The sequence below is a fragment of the Blastocystis hominis genome (genome assembly GCF_000151665.1).
Source record: "Blastocystis hominis, Singapore isolate B (sub-type 7) whole genome shotgun sequence assembly, scaffold_1".
In the NCBI taxonomy this organism is placed as follows: domain Eukaryota; class Bigyra; order Opalinata; family Blastocystidae; genus Blastocystis; species Blastocystis hominis.
The window spans coordinates 1,692,132-1,709,434 of NW_013171816.1; the positions used below are offsets into that span (position 1 = coordinate 1,692,132).

Genomic DNA, 17,303 nt, shown 5'->3' on the forward strand with positions numbered 1-17,303 from the left:
CGGAGCAGTACATCCGGCAGCGCCTGGGCTTCGCCGAGGAGTTCATCCAGAGCGTGAAGGACGACGTGCTGTGCGACATGGACTCGGTGTATTGGGAAATGAAGTACATCGGACTCATGCTTCGATTCAAGCTCGATCTCGGGAGCAAGCTCGTCGCGGATCTCTACGACGCGCTGCTCCGCGAATACAACGTTGCTCTATCGCTCCTCTTTCACTGCAGAACCAGGGCCGCATCGCCACCACGCTGCGCATCAGCGGCGGAAACAACACGCAAATGCAGTACCAAACCGTCGTTCTGGAGTGTATCCCTCCTCCCTTTCCCCTCAACCCCAGGCAAACTCGCCTGGATGATCCACTTCATCACTCACATCCTCGCCGGTCAGCGGTTCTCCGTCGCCCAGGTCGATCAGGGCGAGGAAGTCATCGACGCCGATCTCTGCAAGCGCGTTTTCAACCTCAGCCACTCCATCTGGTATCGCATGAACATGGTTCCACGTTTCCACTGTTTGGGAGTGTAGAAAAACTCCGATCGTCCCGATCCGCGTCTCGAAATCGCGATTATCACGTTCTTCTCCACCTTCCGCGAGATGTACCGCCGACTCCCGCGGTTAATCGTAGCTTCTCATCGCTCACGTTGCAATCGGTAACCGAGAGCAACTCGATCGCGTACCAATCCATCTCCACCATGAAGCAAATGGCATGCTCTCTTTGTCCCGCCTCTCACAGCTAGGCGTTCGGGCGTTTCTTCGAGCGAATGGGCCTGGGCGACTTCACCGCGATTATGAACAAGATCGTGGAGAAGGTGTGCAGCAATTTACGCTACTGGGGCGACACGGACTGCGTCATCGAGGTGAGTCTCCGTCTGTTTTTGGAGCTGAGCCGAGGCTACCAAGGCTGCCGCATGCTTCTCGGGCTCGAAAGCGTCGAGTTTCTCCTCCAGAACCACACCGTTCCATTCGAATTCGATCGTCTCACACGCAGGAAGAGACCTTCAAGTTCCTGGGCTCCCCGCGGTTATTGTCGATGCGGAACCAGTACTACGCCTCGCTGACGCGGTTGGTGCTGATGGACAACGTGCCCGGACGCCTGGAGATGTTCCTCGCGCCCTTCCTGTCGATGCTGCAGCTGCTACAGCAGCAGCAGGACTTCGCGCAGGGGAACGTAACAGTATTCCGCGGAGAGCCGGTGCGATGTAGATCCAGCTGGTGAAGCTGTTTAAGGATCTGCGAGGCGTGAGCGACTCCTGCACGGATTCGCGGTCCTATGGAATTCTATTCGAAACTTTGTAGCCAAAATCAGGGGAAATTCTGGAGTAGATCGGAGCTGTTATTCGCGGTAATGCAGAAGACGGTGTCGGCGTTCCACGGGAATGACGAGGTGTGCAACGCGATGCTCCGCTGCCTGGTTTCGTTCGTGTAATACTATTCCTCTCCCTGCACCGCAGCTCGAACGACGATTCCCGCGTGGATTCCGGCAGCACCAGCACCAACGGTATCACGCTCTTCAAGAAAACCGCGGTGATCCTCTGCGAGTACATCCAGCTTCTGATGGCGTCGTACCAGGATTTCGTGGGCGATAACCGCGGGGATGATGGGTAGTCGTTGGCTCCGGACGGAGTGTTCACGTGCGCGCGGCTGGTGCTGCAGGCGCTGAATAAAATGCTGAGTAGGGGAGGGGAAGAGGAGGTCGATGCTAGCGGGGAAGTACGTTCCGTTCGGCGTGTTCGTGCTGTATAACGACAACTGCCTGCAGCAGACGCTGGAGGCGTGCATGACGATCGTGCTGCGCATGCCGTTCTTCCAGATGGAGGTGGAAACGGGGAACCGGAGTGAGGGATAGAAGCGGCAGAAGCTGGAGAAGGCGGCGTTTACGTTTATTGATATTCTGTTTACGAACCATATCGAGACGCTGAGTCGCATGGCTCCGGAAGGGTTCATCAACTTGATGCGGTTTGTGGTGATTGGATTGGACGCGTATGGTAGGGAGAATGGGAAGGAAGGGCTGACGCGTAGATGAGGAGACGATGGGCAAATGTGCGGATTGCATCGATCAGCTGGCAACGTATTATTATCTGAACCGGACGCGAGAGACGCCGACGATGCTGCGGTTGAATCAGATCGTGAGCGAAAACGCGTCGCTTTGGAACGATTTGTTCGAGAAGATTATGAACTCGCTGCTCTTTAATAAGACCTCAAGTGATATTTTGTCGAGGCCGATTCACTCTATTTTGCTAGTGGATATCAATGTCGCCGAGAACTATTATAGAGTGATCGCTTCCAGACAGCCGAATGATGTGATTATGAAGCTCAAGAATTCGATGATAACGCTGACACAGAATATGGACAAAACGTTAGAGCCTATCTTAAGAGATCAGTTCTGTGAAAAATGTAAAGACTTCAAAAATGAGGTGTTAAGTTATCTTGTTCTTTGGCGTGTTTGTGCTAACAAGCAAATAAACAAATAAAAAAATATATGGGTTACGCTGCAAGTCGCTTTCTTCCCTTGCTCCGTCTATTTGCGAGAATTTGGCGACCATCACCTAGAGATCGTTCGAATTTTTGTAATTTCTACTTGTTGCTAAACGATGTAAAAATCCGTGCTTTCTTTGACGACGAATATTGCTCGGTTGGAAAGTTCTCTTAATAAACGAAAAAGGGCTTATCACTGTATATCAACCAATTTTACTAAGAGCAAATACATGAGTCAACTAATGGGAACAGTCTCAACGAGGTTAGACCCAGAGCACTTCCATAAATCGTAACAATGGCAGGCTGAAGGAAGGTAAACCCTATATGTAATGAATCGGCATCAAAATCGAACGAGAAACTAGAGCCATTTTTACGAAATAAAGCAAAAAAGCAATGCGGCGAAAACGGTTATTGTGTGCATTTGCCGATGGCCGAGGTTCTATTGATTTGCAAGTATTAGAATAGAGTTTATTGCGGCCTTTGCCAATATCTCAGCAAGACAGTACTGTTAAGAAATATAGTTTTGAGTTTTCTTTTCGTTCAATATAGAGTTTCTAAAAGACTTTTATATCCTTCGAGAATTGGCAAATCGTATATTGCAGCAGAATGGAAGAAGAAATTCATAATAAAAGGGAAGAAGATGAGAATACAACTGATAAGATAAGTCGTAGGGTTTATTAGGGAGCATATTATTTCAGTCGAATTAGATGAAGAAAATATCCCTCCCACAATGGGGAGTTTATTTAATACAGGAGACAAGGAAGTCCCCATTTTGTGTATAAATGATTTTTCGATTCGAGATCACAATGGTATGGGTGTTAGTATTTGATTCATATCAGGAAACTGCGTTTCATTGTTGGATGTAGCTCTTCCAAGGGAAAAGATCAATCAAACCATCTATTTAAAGGGAACATGCGTGTGTCCTTTCCCTGAAAAACGCAAATACGAGGAAAACCCTCTCTTCTTCGATGAGCCCCTTTCTGAGCCTCCCCTCACAGTTCTTCCCGCGCCTCCTTCCCCGCTGAGTAGTTCTGATGAAAACGAAGTTCCTCGGAAGTACTCCCTGCGTCATCGCTCACCAGCTACTGCATCGACCGCTCCTACAGAGCATGAATCAAATTCTACCAAATCTAGAACTCGATCTGCAACAACAACAGCAGCGGGAGCAGCAGCGGGAGCAGCAGCGGGAGCAGCAGCAGCGGCGGCGGATCAGCCTTTGGTGATTCCATCTAGCGTTCCGTTCGAAGCAGGCGTTGTGACAGTGCTGAGCCTCGGCGAAGTGAAAAACGCGCCCAATTACTTCACGAAGAAAAACCTCTTCCCCGTGGGATTCAAGAGTAGTCGTCTCTACACCAGCATCTACCATCTGGAGTTTTTTTCAATCTGCTTTGTGACTCCTAGCGAGAAAATCAAGTACATCTCCGAGATTCGCGAAGGGCCCACGAGTCCCGTCTTTGCCGTGTATCCCGAAGTCGATCCCAGTCTCGTCTTCGAGGGCACTTCCGCGAGCGGCGCTTGGAAGAAGATCCTCCTCAAGATCAACGATCTGCGCGAGGAGGCGGGCATTCCGCGCACCGTCGCGTCGGTTTCAGGCAGGATCGGAGGTGCGGAGTGACGGGCAGGTCCGGAAATGTTCGGCTTGGCCAATCGCAGCGTGGTGGCGGCGATCGAGCGGCTGCCAGGCGTGGAGCAGTGCAAGGGATACACGCCTACGACGTTTGAGGAGAACGTGGTACTGGGAAATGCCCAGTCGGAGCAGGGTAATGCCGAGTTCAAGGAGGGCAATTCTCCGATGGGCAAGGGAGATTCGATGGGAAATGCCGAGTTGGAGAAGGGAAATGCCGAGTTGAATGAGCATGACTCACTGGGCAATGCCGAGTCGGAGAAGAAGCCGCGCATTCCGCAGGGAGACGGGCAGCAGGACGAAAGCGACTTCGATATGGAGGACGAGTTTGACGAGGACGACGAAGCGGACGCGGTCGGTGATTTGGACGACGACGACGACGACGACGATTTGCCTTCGCTCTCTGAATCGATTCTGGTCGAATCGGACGAGGAGCCCGCCTCCCCGCGGGGAAAGCGCACCAAGCGTCCCGCCAGACCGCGTTCGGCTCCCACGCATAGCACGCATAGCACGCATAGCACGCATAACACGCAAAGCACGCAGCTGCGCGTTCGCTGCCGCATCACCCCCGAAGGCGTCGAAGCCGAGGACACGCTCATGTACCGCCCTCCCCTCCCTCCCATTTAGCGACGAAACGCCCTCCCAGACGCCTCAGACGCCTCAGACGCCTCAGACGCCTCAGACGGACACGAAGCCCCGCGCGACGCGCCGAGCGAGCTCTCGATCGACTTCCCGCGGCAGTTCCCGCGCGCAGACGCGCTCCAATCAGCGCGAAGCGAAGCTGCCCGCGCCCTGGACGCAGCCGAGCCGGCGTGGGCGGCGGTCGGAGCAAATCTCGGAGGAAGCGCTGTTTGCGCTGGATATGAGCGGAACGTACCGCTGCGGATTTGAGGCACTGGTGAAGAAAAATGGGCGGGTGACGGTACGCGCGGTGTCTTCTTCGCTGGTGGTTCGTGATGGAGCCACGAAGGTGATTGGACGCCTAATGTGGAAACGTGGAAACCGAGTCAGGTGTAGGAACGTGATTTCGAACGATCTGCGATTCGGGGAATTCGGACATGCGCTGCAGTTGATGTACACCTTCCGTGTGTTCCCGCTCACCGCCAATCAGATCCGAATCGCGGGACTCGACGAGTTTTTGGCGGACTTAGCGAAGAGCGAATATCCCGCGGTGGCCGGCGAAGCCGATGCGTTGCTGCGCCATTTCAAAGCCAAACCGGCTTCGAAGCGGGAGCGAATCCCCGCGGAAGTCGAAGAGGATCGTCGACAAACCCGCGGGAAACGTGTGAAAGTAGCGGAAGAGACGATCACCGAGATTCCCCTGTTTCCCGATTCGAGTCGATTGGAGCCGGTATTCTCGGCTTCCCCGCGGGAAGTCTCCGTTTCGGTGCGGATCGTGTACTGGGGAATCCACTACAATAACCGCGGTTGCTTTTTATTCGCGAAGAGCGAGCGGTTTTTGTTCGTTCTTCGCAGCCCCTTGCTGCGGTCGGCGCCGTGCGCGGAGTATTTGGGGCATTTCCTGCGGGAGCGACGGCTGTTCGAGAGCTGCAGCGCGGTGTACAGAGTGATGCAGAATCCGTGGGAGAAGGGTCTGGATTTGAACTATGGGTTTGTGCTGAATGAAGTGTGGAATCAGAACCGAAACGACGATGTGCTGATCGTGGAGGAGGATCTGATCATGGAGTATCCGGTGCTTCGAAGAGAGCTCCGCGCGCTGGACCGAATGAAAGGCGACGCGGCGAGCGTGGCGACCTTCGAGATGAACAACTTCGTGCAGACGTTGGAGTTTGAATATGAGTGCTGGAGGAAAAACACGGCCTTGCCGTACAATTCGATGACCACGGCGGAATATCGGAGTAATCAGCTGCGAACTGATGCGCACGTGATCGAAGCCATTCAGAACGGAACGCTGCCGGCGTCAAGCTGTGCGGAGTTCCCCGCGGTTACGGAGTGCGCGAAGGAGGAGCTGACGTGTTCGGATTGGCTGTGAGAGAGAAGCGTGGAAATGAGGCGTAGACAGATGGTGGAAGTGTGGAACTTCATTCACTGTTACCACGATTTGCTGGGCGTGCCGAACGTCTCGCAAGTGCCGTTGAATAAAGTCTCGTTCTTCAATTTGTCGATCCAGTCTTCGAAAGAAACGACTCCTTACTTCGCGAATGCGATTCAGATCCTCACGAAATTTCTGATCAACGAAGAGATCAAAAAGAGAACGTCGATTCGAAAGCAAATGCGAGTCGTGGGCTGGGTGAAAACTCTCTTCCAGTACACGTTGTTCTCCGCTCTCTGCGATAATGATAACTACGTGGAGTACGTTCGAGGCTTTTTCAATCCGTCGGTCCACGAAATTGGTTGTTTTTTCTGAGAGGGAGTGATTTTGTAGATGAAACGGACGATGTGTGGACGCGGATGAAGCTGGTGTTGATTCAGATCATGCGGCATCCGGACTGCGTGTATTTCCTTCATCCGGTCGATGAGGTTCTCTGCGATGTTCCGGACTATCGGAACATCGTGAAGCAGCCGATGGATTTGGAGACGATTTGCCAGCGTGTTGCGAGTGGATGGTACACGGATCCGATCGAAGAAAGCGAAAACAAGGAAGAGGGAGAGGAAGCGAGTGAGGATTCAGAGAGAGAAAGTGAACGAGAGAACATGGAAATCGAAGAAACTGCGAGTCAACCAAACGAAACGAAGCAGGAAAAGAATGAATCCAATGAACCCAATGAATCCAATGAATCCAATGAACCCAATGAACCCAATGAACCCAATGAATCGATCAAACCCACCAAATCGAATGAATCCACTCAAAACCATCCTGACAAAATGGAGATCGAGGAAAGCTCCGAAAGCTCGGAAGTCTCCGACAGCAGTGACAGTTTCATCGAGTCCGACGAAACGTCCGGCAATTCGGACTACGTGGAGGAGCCCGAGCCCAAGAAGAAGCCGCAACGCCCTCCCACCGGCGACGGCACGAGCCATGGCCGCGGGATTTACGGAGTCGTGGAGGATTTGAATCTGATCTACACGAACTGCCGCTTGTACAACGGATCGGACTCTTCGCTCTATCGCTACGCGATGAAGATGATGGATCTCACGGGCACGCTGCTTCGCGACTGGATCCTCCCGCTCGATCCCTCCATCGCCGAGCTCTTGCCGCAGCGACTCACCGAAAAAGCGGAGAACGACAATGAAGCGCCTCGCAAACGCCATCGAAAGCGCGCCTCGCATCGATCGATCCTTTCGAAGTTCCCCGAAGTGAAGTCGATTCTCTCGACCTTAGCGACCTCTTCCATCACGTCCCTCCCCATCCAATCGCAAGTCACGCTCTTGAAAGCACTCTTTACCGCGGTGAATCAGCTCGGAAGCGTTCATGAGGAGCGGGAACACCGCGAAGCCGCGCTGGCGAACACCAAACGCGAGCTGGAATCGATTTCGACGCAGCTGGTCGAGCTGGAAGCGGTCTACGCGCGCCAAGAACTCGCCAATCGCAAACATTTTTACGACGTCGTCGCCAAATCGTCGCTTTCAGCCTCTCTAAAGAAACAAATGCGATCCTATCGATACATCCCTTCCGAAACGGGGAAACTCGCGCAGGAACGCGAATTGGCGCAGTTCCTCGCGAAGAAAAACGCGTCGATTTCGGACATGCGACAGCGAATTGTCGAATGCAATAAGCGAATCGACGAAGCACAGAAACGGCTCTGGATCGTCTATTCGCTCGGAAGAGATCGATACAATCGGGAGTATATTTGGCTTCCCGGAGAAACGCCCGCGCGTCTGTGGGTTTTGAACCATCCTCAGGACTCGATCGGGTTTTTATGGAACGCCGAGCAGCTCGACGAGCTGTTCCGATGGCTGGATAACCGCGGGAAGAGCGAGCAGTTCCTGTATTCGTCGCTGTGTCGCTGCAAGCCTCAGTTCCAGCAGGCGATGCGGACTTCGCTGCAGTCGGCTCCCCAGCTTTTCGGCGATTTGACGCACGTGAGCGCTCGGAAGATGCGCGAAATCGACCAGAACTCGGTGTTCCTCTATTCGGACTCGAACAAGACGGAGCTGGTGCAGAGCCACGGCGACTCCATCGGGATTCGGTGGGTTTCGTTCCCTGGGATTTGGTCGGTGACCGCCGACGACCACATGATCAGTCCGATGCTTCGCTCCATTCTCAGCTCGCTGTTCATCCCTCTTTTCCTCCGCAGTGACGCGGATCGCGAGGCGATCGCCGCGTTTACGCGCTCTCTCGACGTCTCTCCGCTCTCTCTCGAAGCCTACCAATCGATTCTCTTGCGTCTCGACGAGCTCATCTGCTCCTCCGTCACTCGCTCGTACATCCAGCCCGACTGGATCTTCACGCGCGAGTTCTGGAAGCAGCAAGTGCAGCAGGCGCAGACCTTCGCTTCCTTGCATTATCTCCTCGGCGTTCTGAAGACGCTCGCCGTGGATTTCGTCGTCGTCGACGCGTTGACGCGGACGACGACGCGGGAACGCTTCCTCCGCGCGCTGGAGAAGCAGGTGAAGGTGGTTCCGGGGTTCCCGACGGAGGGCGAAACGGTGGTGTATTACGCGAAGGGACATCGCGAATCGATCCTGGACTTCTTCCGGAGCAATCGGTTCAGCGGGATTTTCGACAATCAAGAAAAGGAGCAGGAAGAAGACTGTCTCTGCAAGGTGCAGCGCATTGAGTACTTCGAGGGCGCGGGGAATCCATTCATCCGGCTGACGCTGAAGCCGATTGCGTCGACCTGGCTTCGCATCCTCGTCCAATCCTACTACAATTCGCTCCAGAAGGACCACATCGAGATCACCATCGATTCCCCCGAGAAGGAGGAAACGCTCCGCGATCCGTTCGTCGTCACGTGGTGGCTGGCGAGCAACCAATCCGATTTCCTCGTCCCCATCGAGAAATATCTCACTTCCTTCAGCAACAATCTCCGCGAGAAGGACCGCTTCCGCATGTGGTTCCAGGGCGTGGAGTCCACGCTCTCCACGCAGCGACGCAAGCGAAAAGACGCGCGAGCGGAGGGCTCGTTCCTCTACGGCGCGATCGTGCGGATCGACCCCTACGAAGGCGGGTTCTTCCCGTGGGAGTGCGTCCATGTCGAGTGGGAAGGCTCGGGCGCGGAGGCGGGAACCGAGCGGATTAATCCCTGGGAGTGCGAGTGCGACACGCGGGAAACGAGGGAGAAACGCGAGGGAGCGGCGCGGAGCGGCGGGCGGGCGGAGTCGCACCGCCTGGGCGAAGAAGAGCTGAAAACGGCGAAGCAGAAGGCGGCGGAGGTGGCCGCGACGCACACGAAGCGAGAAGGCGAAGAGTTCTTCCAGTTCCTGACGAAGTTCTGGGAGCAGCGAGGGATGGAGGTGCAGCGTCCCATGCTCTCTTACGAGGAGCTGGACTTGGGTCTGTTCTGGAAGCTGATGCAGTGCTACGGGGGCTACGAGATGGCGGTGAACACGAAGGGGTGCTGGGCGGACATTCACAAATTGCTCCCCAATTTCCGCGCGCAGAACACGTCCGCGCCAACGTCGCTGCACAAGATTTATCTGCGGTATCTGTGGCAGCTGGAGAAGGAGCAGAGAGAGGAGAAGGGACTGCCGCCGATCGTGGAGCCGAGGCTTCCGTTCCCCACAACGCCGGGGAAATCGAACGGATTGAAGGCGAAGGTGGAGGAGAAGGAGGAGAAGAAGACGTCGTCGATCGATCTGGCGTTGGAAGAGGCAGGACCCGGGATTCAGTTTATCGCGAGAGTTCTGAAGGAGCAGGAGAAGTGGAAGGGAGTGTTACAGACAAAGTATAAAGTAATGAACGCATCGTTGGCGTATGAGCCGGGAACGATCCAGACAATCCAGGGAGAGGAGCGGGATCAAGCGTATAGTGCGATTGTGTATGGAAATGGATGTATGATTCGCAGGCAAATCGAAATGATAACGAAGTTCGTTTCACAGCTCAAGTCTATATTAAATCATTATTTCTGTGTTGTTTGATTGTACACATGAGCCAGTCGAAAGAGGGAGGAGAAGGGAAGGGATGTGGAGAGGACCAGAGTGAAGTTTGCGATTCTGTTCGCACCATCGTTGTGAAGAGTGGGATCGAGCTCAATCTATCTACACTCGATACGTATTTCCTCGGAATGTGGAGTTGCCATGGAAATAAATACCGAAATCCGCAGTTTAAGCGATTACAGCGATATGGAACTGTAAAAACAGAGTCTTCGTTTTTTGTAAAGTCCAAGAGTCATTCCACGACTTTTTTATAACAAAAATATCATGAGTTTCGATAGAAAGTGAGATAACAAGGTTGCAGTCTTCGTTTCCGCACAGTAATATATACAGTGCCCCAAATAATATCTTTCCATGATAAATGATCTTCGCAGACGATTGTTTGGTTGTCAGGCAGTGGAATCTATTGCAAAGAGGGTTGTAATGAATACCTTTCCCTGTTTCATCAATGTTTGATTCACAATGAACTCGTTTTTAACAGCGGACAGGCAAAAGCAAGCATTCTTAGAATAGCGCTGATGATTTGTGGAGTATCTCTTTAGTTCAAACCTTGTAGAGTCTGTGTCAAAGTATATGGTTTCGGATCGCAACCGATAACTGGTCCAATTCATAGGATAAACACCGCGATCCAGTATTTGGCAGACATTGTATCTTTTCACTATCTACAGATGGGAGAATGGCCGTATCCCATACTTCAAAAGCGAGGTTGTAGCATGTTTCATATTGCAAATACAAGCAAGAATCCATTCCAGACATCGGCTCATAGGTATTCTTTGGAGATTCCCCCTCTTCGAATTTCTTGTTTTCCCCAGCAGAAACCGCAAAATCAATATTCGAATCAGAGAGTGGTGGTACAATAGGTGATTTCTTTATAGGGGAAACGGATTCGATCGAAAATTGCATAATTGCTTTGAAAATAGGGTGAGAAATAAAAATATATAATTAAAAGGGAAAACAGGAGAAACACGACATTTCGAAAGTGTCCAACGAAATGCAAAAATTGATCGTATGACGAATATGGACTATGTATTCTTTCTTATTTGTGAGGAATTCAATTCAAGGGTTTTTTGTGCATTCTCACTGCCGAAAATATATGTGGAATAATGAGTCTCGCAACAGAATCAAGAAAAACATAACGATTGCATTTTCCTATTTCATCAAATACAAAACCTCCCTTTCTTTTCATAATGGATGTAGCAGGTATTTCTTAATGAGTAGAATAACAATTTCTTATCAATCTTTGTACTCCAATTGAGAAATAGACCACTTATCAAGTATTGTTTCTATTATTGTTTTTGTATATGAATACTTCAAGTATAAAACTGTTTTTAATTGTCACCCTATGCGTATTCGAATTGTCAACTCTTAAGATAAGGTGAACTTATGGATAAGTCTGAAAAACTGTACTACTTCCGCAAATTACCCGTATATTCCTTTTTCTATTAACAACTATAGAGGTTTACATGTCTTAATGGGACTTTTACCTATAAGACAGCAAGTACAGAAAGCTGTATTTCTTGATCGTGGTAATACGAATTTAGGAAAGTGTATCTAGAGAAATAACTGCAGCACCCATTGAAGACGTAACTATGTCCAACAATCAAACTCTCTCCTCTATTGTTGGAAAGAGTGGGTTTTCTCCTAGCGATAGCGTTTCTCATGTATTTTTCTTATGTTTATGTAAACCTAGAGCATTAGCTCTGCATATCCCTCTAGCCAGCCAGTATTCACACGGATCGAATAAAACATAGTCTCCATCGTCTCCAACGGGTGATCCTCTTTTAAGTAGAACATTGGACACCATCAAAGTTCCTCCCCTTTGCAGTGACTATACTTCGTATCTTAAGAATGTTACTTCAAACATCTTGGAGCCCTTTCTTGTGGATATAGATACAACATACAAAGACAGTTCGCTTGTAATCTACATAACCGTGAATACCATGCACATGCGAAATTATGCCAGTCAAAAGACAACGAATTATTCTCTCACATTTGAATCGAAGACATACAAAAACCTCTACACAGTGCTCCACAACATGGTCGGTTATAATCAGCTCAAGTTTATCATTCCCACCACTCGTTCCTACAGGCAAAACGACATTATAACGTTTACTCTTGTGGATCATTTGCACAATCGAATCTATCAGGATATCAAATCGTGCGTCTCTCTTCCTTCACCCACCAAGCTTCCGCTCATCACTTGCTCCTACATCTCCGATTATAATACAATTCCCGAGCTTCGAGCGTTCATCGCGTTTCACCGAGTTCAAAATGTGAGCATGATCGTGTTCTATCAGTCCACTCCAATCAAAGGGTTTAAGGAGGCTTTCGGAAAGCTTATGGAGAGCGGATACTTGACTGTGGTAGATTATACTTGGCCACGTCCGAACACGCAAAGTCCGCTCCAATGTACGAATCAGCAAGCACAAATGAATTCTTGTTTTAATCGATTTCGGTTTGTAGCGGATGCCATTTTGTTCTGTGATGTCGATGAGTACATTTATAGTCGCCAGTTCCCTTTTCATTTGCCTGATGCATCACAGTATTTAATAAAAAAATATTCAGGAAATGATGCATTTACCGTAATTAATGAAAAATTAACAAATTACTAGTAGATAACAACCAATCGTGTAACCAATAAAGAAAACAATCTAGCAAAGCGAGAGACCTTCCTGGATGAAGGAACCATGCTGGATGAGTTGCAGTACTTTTTGAACAGTTATGCATCTGGAGCAATGAAGATGATCATTCCAACGAAAATGGAGGGATATCTTGGAACCCATGTATGTTACAACTGTACATTTAGATACGTGCCCGAAGATATTGCAAAGCTCGCCCATTTCAAGGTTCGTATATATAATGGCACGTTTACCCGTTCGGACTATTTGGGGATGTATTCAGGAGGGTATAAAAGAGAGATTGCCTATTTGAAATCTCTCGCAGAGTGACTGTTTTGTGTTTTCGACTGTCTTGTCTGTTTTGTTGATAGTAAACGAGTGTGGGTGCTTGTCATTTATTCAAATTATTGAAACTAACAGGTGTTTTCAATTTCATTCATATTCTTGTGTTTCATTGCTATAACTATCATTTACTAATCCTAATATATAGAATCAATGAATTAATAGTTTCAAAAATAGAGGTAGACACATCTTCTTTACAAGGTTCTTGTAATAAGGATGTAGAGATAATTCGATGATATTTTTGTATACCAATAATAATAACAATATATATATATCCAAATGAGTATATATATAGATAGATAGATAAGAGAGAACTATCATCTATATTTCTGGAATGACAATAATATGTACTATTATTTCTAACTGGTTCAACCAATGAATTGACAATAACTGGTTCTATGAAAGAAATGAATCTAGAATGATCACAGTTATATATTTGGATTGGAAATATATAGAATAGAGAAGATATACAAAGAAAACACTTAGATAAAACACCTAATAAAGCAAAAGTTAAATGTCTGCATAAGTATCCAAACCAATGAAGAAAATAATAATAATAATAGTGGTAGTAGTAGTAATAGTAATAGTAATAATAATTCCATCTAACAAAGAATGAGCTTCCTAATAGATAGTTATTATTATATACATTTTGAACATTTAGATATGGCTAACGAATGTATAAAGTATATATTGTCCTAGTGAATAACTTATCTGAGTGAGATTCATGGATCCGAGTATTTGCTCGGTGGATACGTTACTCTTGGTTACCCAGAACCTTTCATCAAGAATGGAATGCAATACAGTGTTCAACGCTTCCACTGGAAACAACACTCTTCGATCTATTCATTCCACAATATTCCATTTCCGCTCATCTCCTTCCACTTCACAGTAAAAACAACTCCCTCCCTATTCGAAATCTATTCTTCCACTCATACCCAATTTCAACACTATTTTCACAATTGCACAATTCCTGTGTATTTTTGAAATCATTTGTTTTACAATAAAAGCTATTAGCTTCGTCTTACTGGGTTTGAATGTATTCAAAATTTGGAATTGGACTTGTATGTCCTGTCTTTTGTTTTGTTTTGTTTTCGGACTTCTATGTGTTTTTGTGTGTTGTGTTGTGGGAGTGTAAGTATTGTAGCTGGGATGGGTTCTGTCCTCAAGTTGGTGTGTTTGAAGAAGCTAGTGTAGTGTGCGCTATCGTTACTTTGACTAAACTGTGTGTGTGAGATATGCATCGTGAACGCATTCAATACCATAATGGTGGTGGACCCTGGTTCCATTTTTGCTGTGTGGAGTGTGTTCCGAGTGAGGAATTTCTGTACTTCAAACTGTGCAACGTGGCGAACCCATTCATCCCATGTGTGACCGCGGATACATGGAGATAACTTACAACGTGGGAGGTATCTGGTACAGGCACGACGTTCTTGCCTAGGATATCTGTTCTGTTTCTCGTATTTTCAATTTTCATATTGTGAGGTGGTAGAGTGTGGTAGAGAGAACGGATTTGCGATGAGTGAAAGGGCAAACTATGGGAGCAAGAGCTGTAGGTTTGTAGAAGCGGAGCGTGTGTGGAACTTGGGAGAATGGGACAAGAAGGCGGAGTATGCGAACTGCTGTGGGTACGGTCCTCGCCTCTGATTGATGCGAGCCGAGTGAACTGGAATGGCCAGTGGGAGCAGGCGAGTTCCAAGACGGTGCAGTTCTGCATTTGTGGGTCTGTGGAGCATGGGAAGGTGGAGGTGTGCGTGGTGCGGGCGTGTGGGAAGTGTTGGAATGGAAGAGAGGTGAGGTGCGTGGCGGTGGTGTGCCCCGCGGACGAAGCGGCGGGGTAGCCGGAAGGGCACTTGGGGCAAGTGTTGGATACGAAGTGCGATGTGGACTAGTGGGGCATGATCACGGATGGGTGCAACGCCTATCAGCAGTGGGAATCGATCAATCGATCGATAGGGGACGGGCTCCTGCCAGCCCATCCTGCCGATGCTGCGCTGCGTGGCGGGCGATGGGGCGAGGGACGTGGCGCTGTGGACGATGGGAGATGGGAAGCAATCCACGATGTACTGCACGAGCAATGTGGGCGTGTGCGAGGTGATGAACGACCCATTCGAGCCCATGAACATCCACATCGTGTTTGAATTGGCCGAGGCCACGTTCTCCTATCCCACCACCGCGATCTCCATCTCCGACTACACCATTGCCTTCGCCTTCGCCTTCGCCTTTGATGGCTCCTTCCCGCGGTTCTGCGAAGGCACGCACGCTCTACATCAATGCCAACAGGTTGGTGTCCCGAAACGGCCTCCCCTTCCCCGCGGAAACCCTCATCGCGACCTTCTCGACCCGCGCCGGCGTTCGGTTGGCGTTCGGTTGGCGTTCGGTTGGCGTTCGGTTGTGGCCTGCTCGGATTGTGGAGAGCGCGATTGGTATGAGGGAAGTGGAGTAGGCGCAGCGCAGCGCAGCGTGTCTGTGCAGATGGAGGTTCCCTGAAGCAGTGGCATCTCCGATGAAGCCCCGATGGATGGCCTTGATGGGCAGCAATGTGCAGAGCCAGTTCTTCGAGACGCGCTCCGTGTTGGTGGCGGGCGCCATTGTGAACAGCGTGATGGCCATCAGCTGGCGTGTCCGCAAGGGCGCCTCCTGGTCCGCCTTCGCGTCCTTCTCCGTCTACCGCCCCGTCGTGCTGCTGCCTGCCTGCCTGCCTCCCTCCCTCCCTCCGCGCCCGTCGTGCTGCTGCCGCCTTCGAAGCCACGCAGGTGCGCTGGGTCTGGTGGTGGTGCGAGCTCTTCGTGCAGGCCTTGGTTGGCTCCCACTCCCAGCTCTTCGCCGCCGACGCGCTCCTCCAAGAGGGCGACGTCCAGCAACCCGAGCTCTCTCTCTCTCGATGCGTGCGTGGCCTACTGGGTGCGCGTGGCGCTGTGCTCCACCGCGTGCTCCATCCTCTCCGAGGCCTCCTCTCCCATCACCCTCGCCGCGTGTGTCGTCGCGCCCGGCGCGGTGCAGAACCTCGAGGTGGCCGCGCTCTCCTCGACCTCGCTGCGCGTGCAGTGGGCAGAGCCGGCGGAGCTGGGCGGCGCCAGCATTCGGTACTACGTGGTGCGACGCTCGTGGATGGCGTCGATGGCCGTGATCCAGAGCGAGAGCGAGAGCGAGAGCGAGGTCGCCAGCACGAACTGCTTCCTGGACCTGCAGAGCGTGCAGAGCGTGCAGAGCGTGCAGCACGCGCCCATCTATCTGAGCGTGGCCGCGTTCACCGGGTATCTCTCCCGCCAAGAGAAGATCCCCGCGGTTCTGTATGCGGTGTGTGTGGAATCAGGCGGAGGGCATTGAGTGGGACTGTGCGATGGCGATTACCGGATCCTTCCATGATCTCTGCACCGCCACGTGCGAGCTTCGCGCTCCCGCGACTTCCTCCTTCCTCCTTCCGCCGAACCGTCTGGTTCCCCGCGGGACGCGATGTGTGGGACGTGTTGGAGGGTGGGATCCCCGCGACTTCCTACACGCTGGAGTGCGTCCCGAGCGAAGTGGGCAGTGCCGAGTGGATGGGCAGGCAATTCGGAGTGTCCACGATGGCCACGTCGGAATTCGTTGGGTGTTGGTGGTGGACGGCGAGCCAACCTCCTCGCTCACCGGTTCGCTCTGGGTGTGGGTGTGGGTGTGGGTGTGGGTGTGAGTGAGCAGGAATCTGGTGGGCGATGGGGTGGGGTCCGTGGCTCCCTACGAAGGTGTGCAGAGTCGACCGGGCTCTCTGGATCTCTTCCTGTCCAACTGGGCGCAGAACGCCACCGTGGTCTCCGTCACCCAGCCCCTCCGCCTCCGCCTCCGCCTCCGCCTCCGCTTCCTCTTCCTCTTGGCCTACGACGTGACCGGCGCGCTCATCCGCGCCCACCTCGTCGATCACGCCTGGTGCGCCGTGGGTCGCGATGTTTCCACGTTTCCACGATCCAGACCGATTTGGCAGTTGCTGAGAGAAAGAGAAAGAGAGAAATGGTTGCGGTGTTTGGTTTGGAAGATAGATGGATGGATGGATGGATGGAATTGTAGAGATGTGGAATGGTTGAAGCGTTGTAGGATTTGAATGAGAATCGAAAATGTGTTTAGGAAGGAAGGAAAATGTAGATTTAGAGTGTGTAGGGTGTTGGAATGATTTAGAAACATGAACAGAATAATCGAGAACGAGGAACCAAACGACTCTAGTTGATAATAATAATAATAATAACAGAGTGCTGTGAGTTGATAGTTGAAACAAAGATAGAT

General features: G+C 50.8%; 5 protein-coding genes across 5 annotated transcripts; 4 read left to right on the forward strand and 1 right to left on the reverse strand.

Moving 5' to 3' along the window:
- Positions 1 to 754: 754 nt before the first annotated feature.
- On the forward strand, positions 755 to 2,464 carry GSBLH_T00007002001 (uncharacterized protein; the record flags this gene model as incomplete). Its single annotated transcript, XM_013039540.1, is given in 9 exon segments — positions 755 to 949; positions 982 to 1,185; positions 1,197 to 1,285; positions 1,290 to 1,415; positions 1,445 to 1,568; positions 1,599 to 1,665; positions 1,670 to 1,809; positions 1,840 to 1,978; positions 2,013 to 2,464. Coding segments are annotated over 9 exon segments (1,536 nt in total).
- A 3,651-nt stretch (positions 2,465 to 6,115) lies between these two features.
- On the forward strand, positions 6,116 to 6,737 carry GSBLH_T00007003001 (uncharacterized protein; the record flags this gene model as incomplete). Its single annotated transcript, XM_013039541.1, is given in 3 exon segments — positions 6,116 to 6,446; positions 6,479 to 6,712; positions 6,727 to 6,737. 3 exon segments carry the CDS (start codon positions 6,116 to 6,118, stop codon positions 6,735 to 6,737), a joined length of 576 nt encoding a protein of 191 aa, XP_012894995.1.
- A 3,617-nt stretch (positions 6,738 to 10,354) lies between these two features.
- On the reverse strand, positions 10,355 to 10,992 carry GSBLH_T00006214001 (uncharacterized protein; the record flags this gene model as incomplete). Its single annotated transcript, XM_013039542.1, has 3 exons — positions 10,355 to 10,492; positions 10,521 to 10,751; positions 10,783 to 10,992. 3 exons carry the CDS (start codon positions 10,990 to 10,992, stop codon positions 10,355 to 10,357), a joined length of 579 nt encoding a protein of 192 aa, XP_012894996.1.
- A 398-nt stretch (positions 10,993 to 11,390) lies between these two features.
- Positions 11,391 to 11,840, forward strand: GSBLH_T00001183001 (uncharacterized protein; the record flags this gene model as incomplete). The annotated part of the gene is made up of 4 exons (XM_013039543.1): positions 11,391 to 11,435; positions 11,465 to 11,514; positions 11,545 to 11,599; positions 11,631 to 11,840. The coding sequence occupies 4 exons, from the start codon at positions 11,391 to 11,393 to the stop codon at positions 11,838 to 11,840; spliced, it is 360 nt and encodes a 119-aa protein (XP_012894997.1).
- A 4,662-nt stretch (positions 11,841 to 16,502) lies between these two features.
- GSBLH_T00001184001 (uncharacterized protein) lies at positions 16,503 to 17,090 on the forward strand (the record flags this gene model as incomplete). Its single annotated transcript, XM_013039544.1, has 1 exon — positions 16,503 to 17,090. One exon carries the CDS (start codon positions 16,503 to 16,505, stop codon positions 17,088 to 17,090), a length of 588 nt encoding a protein of 195 aa, XP_012894998.1.
- Positions 17,091 to 17,303: the final 213 nt, after the last annotated feature.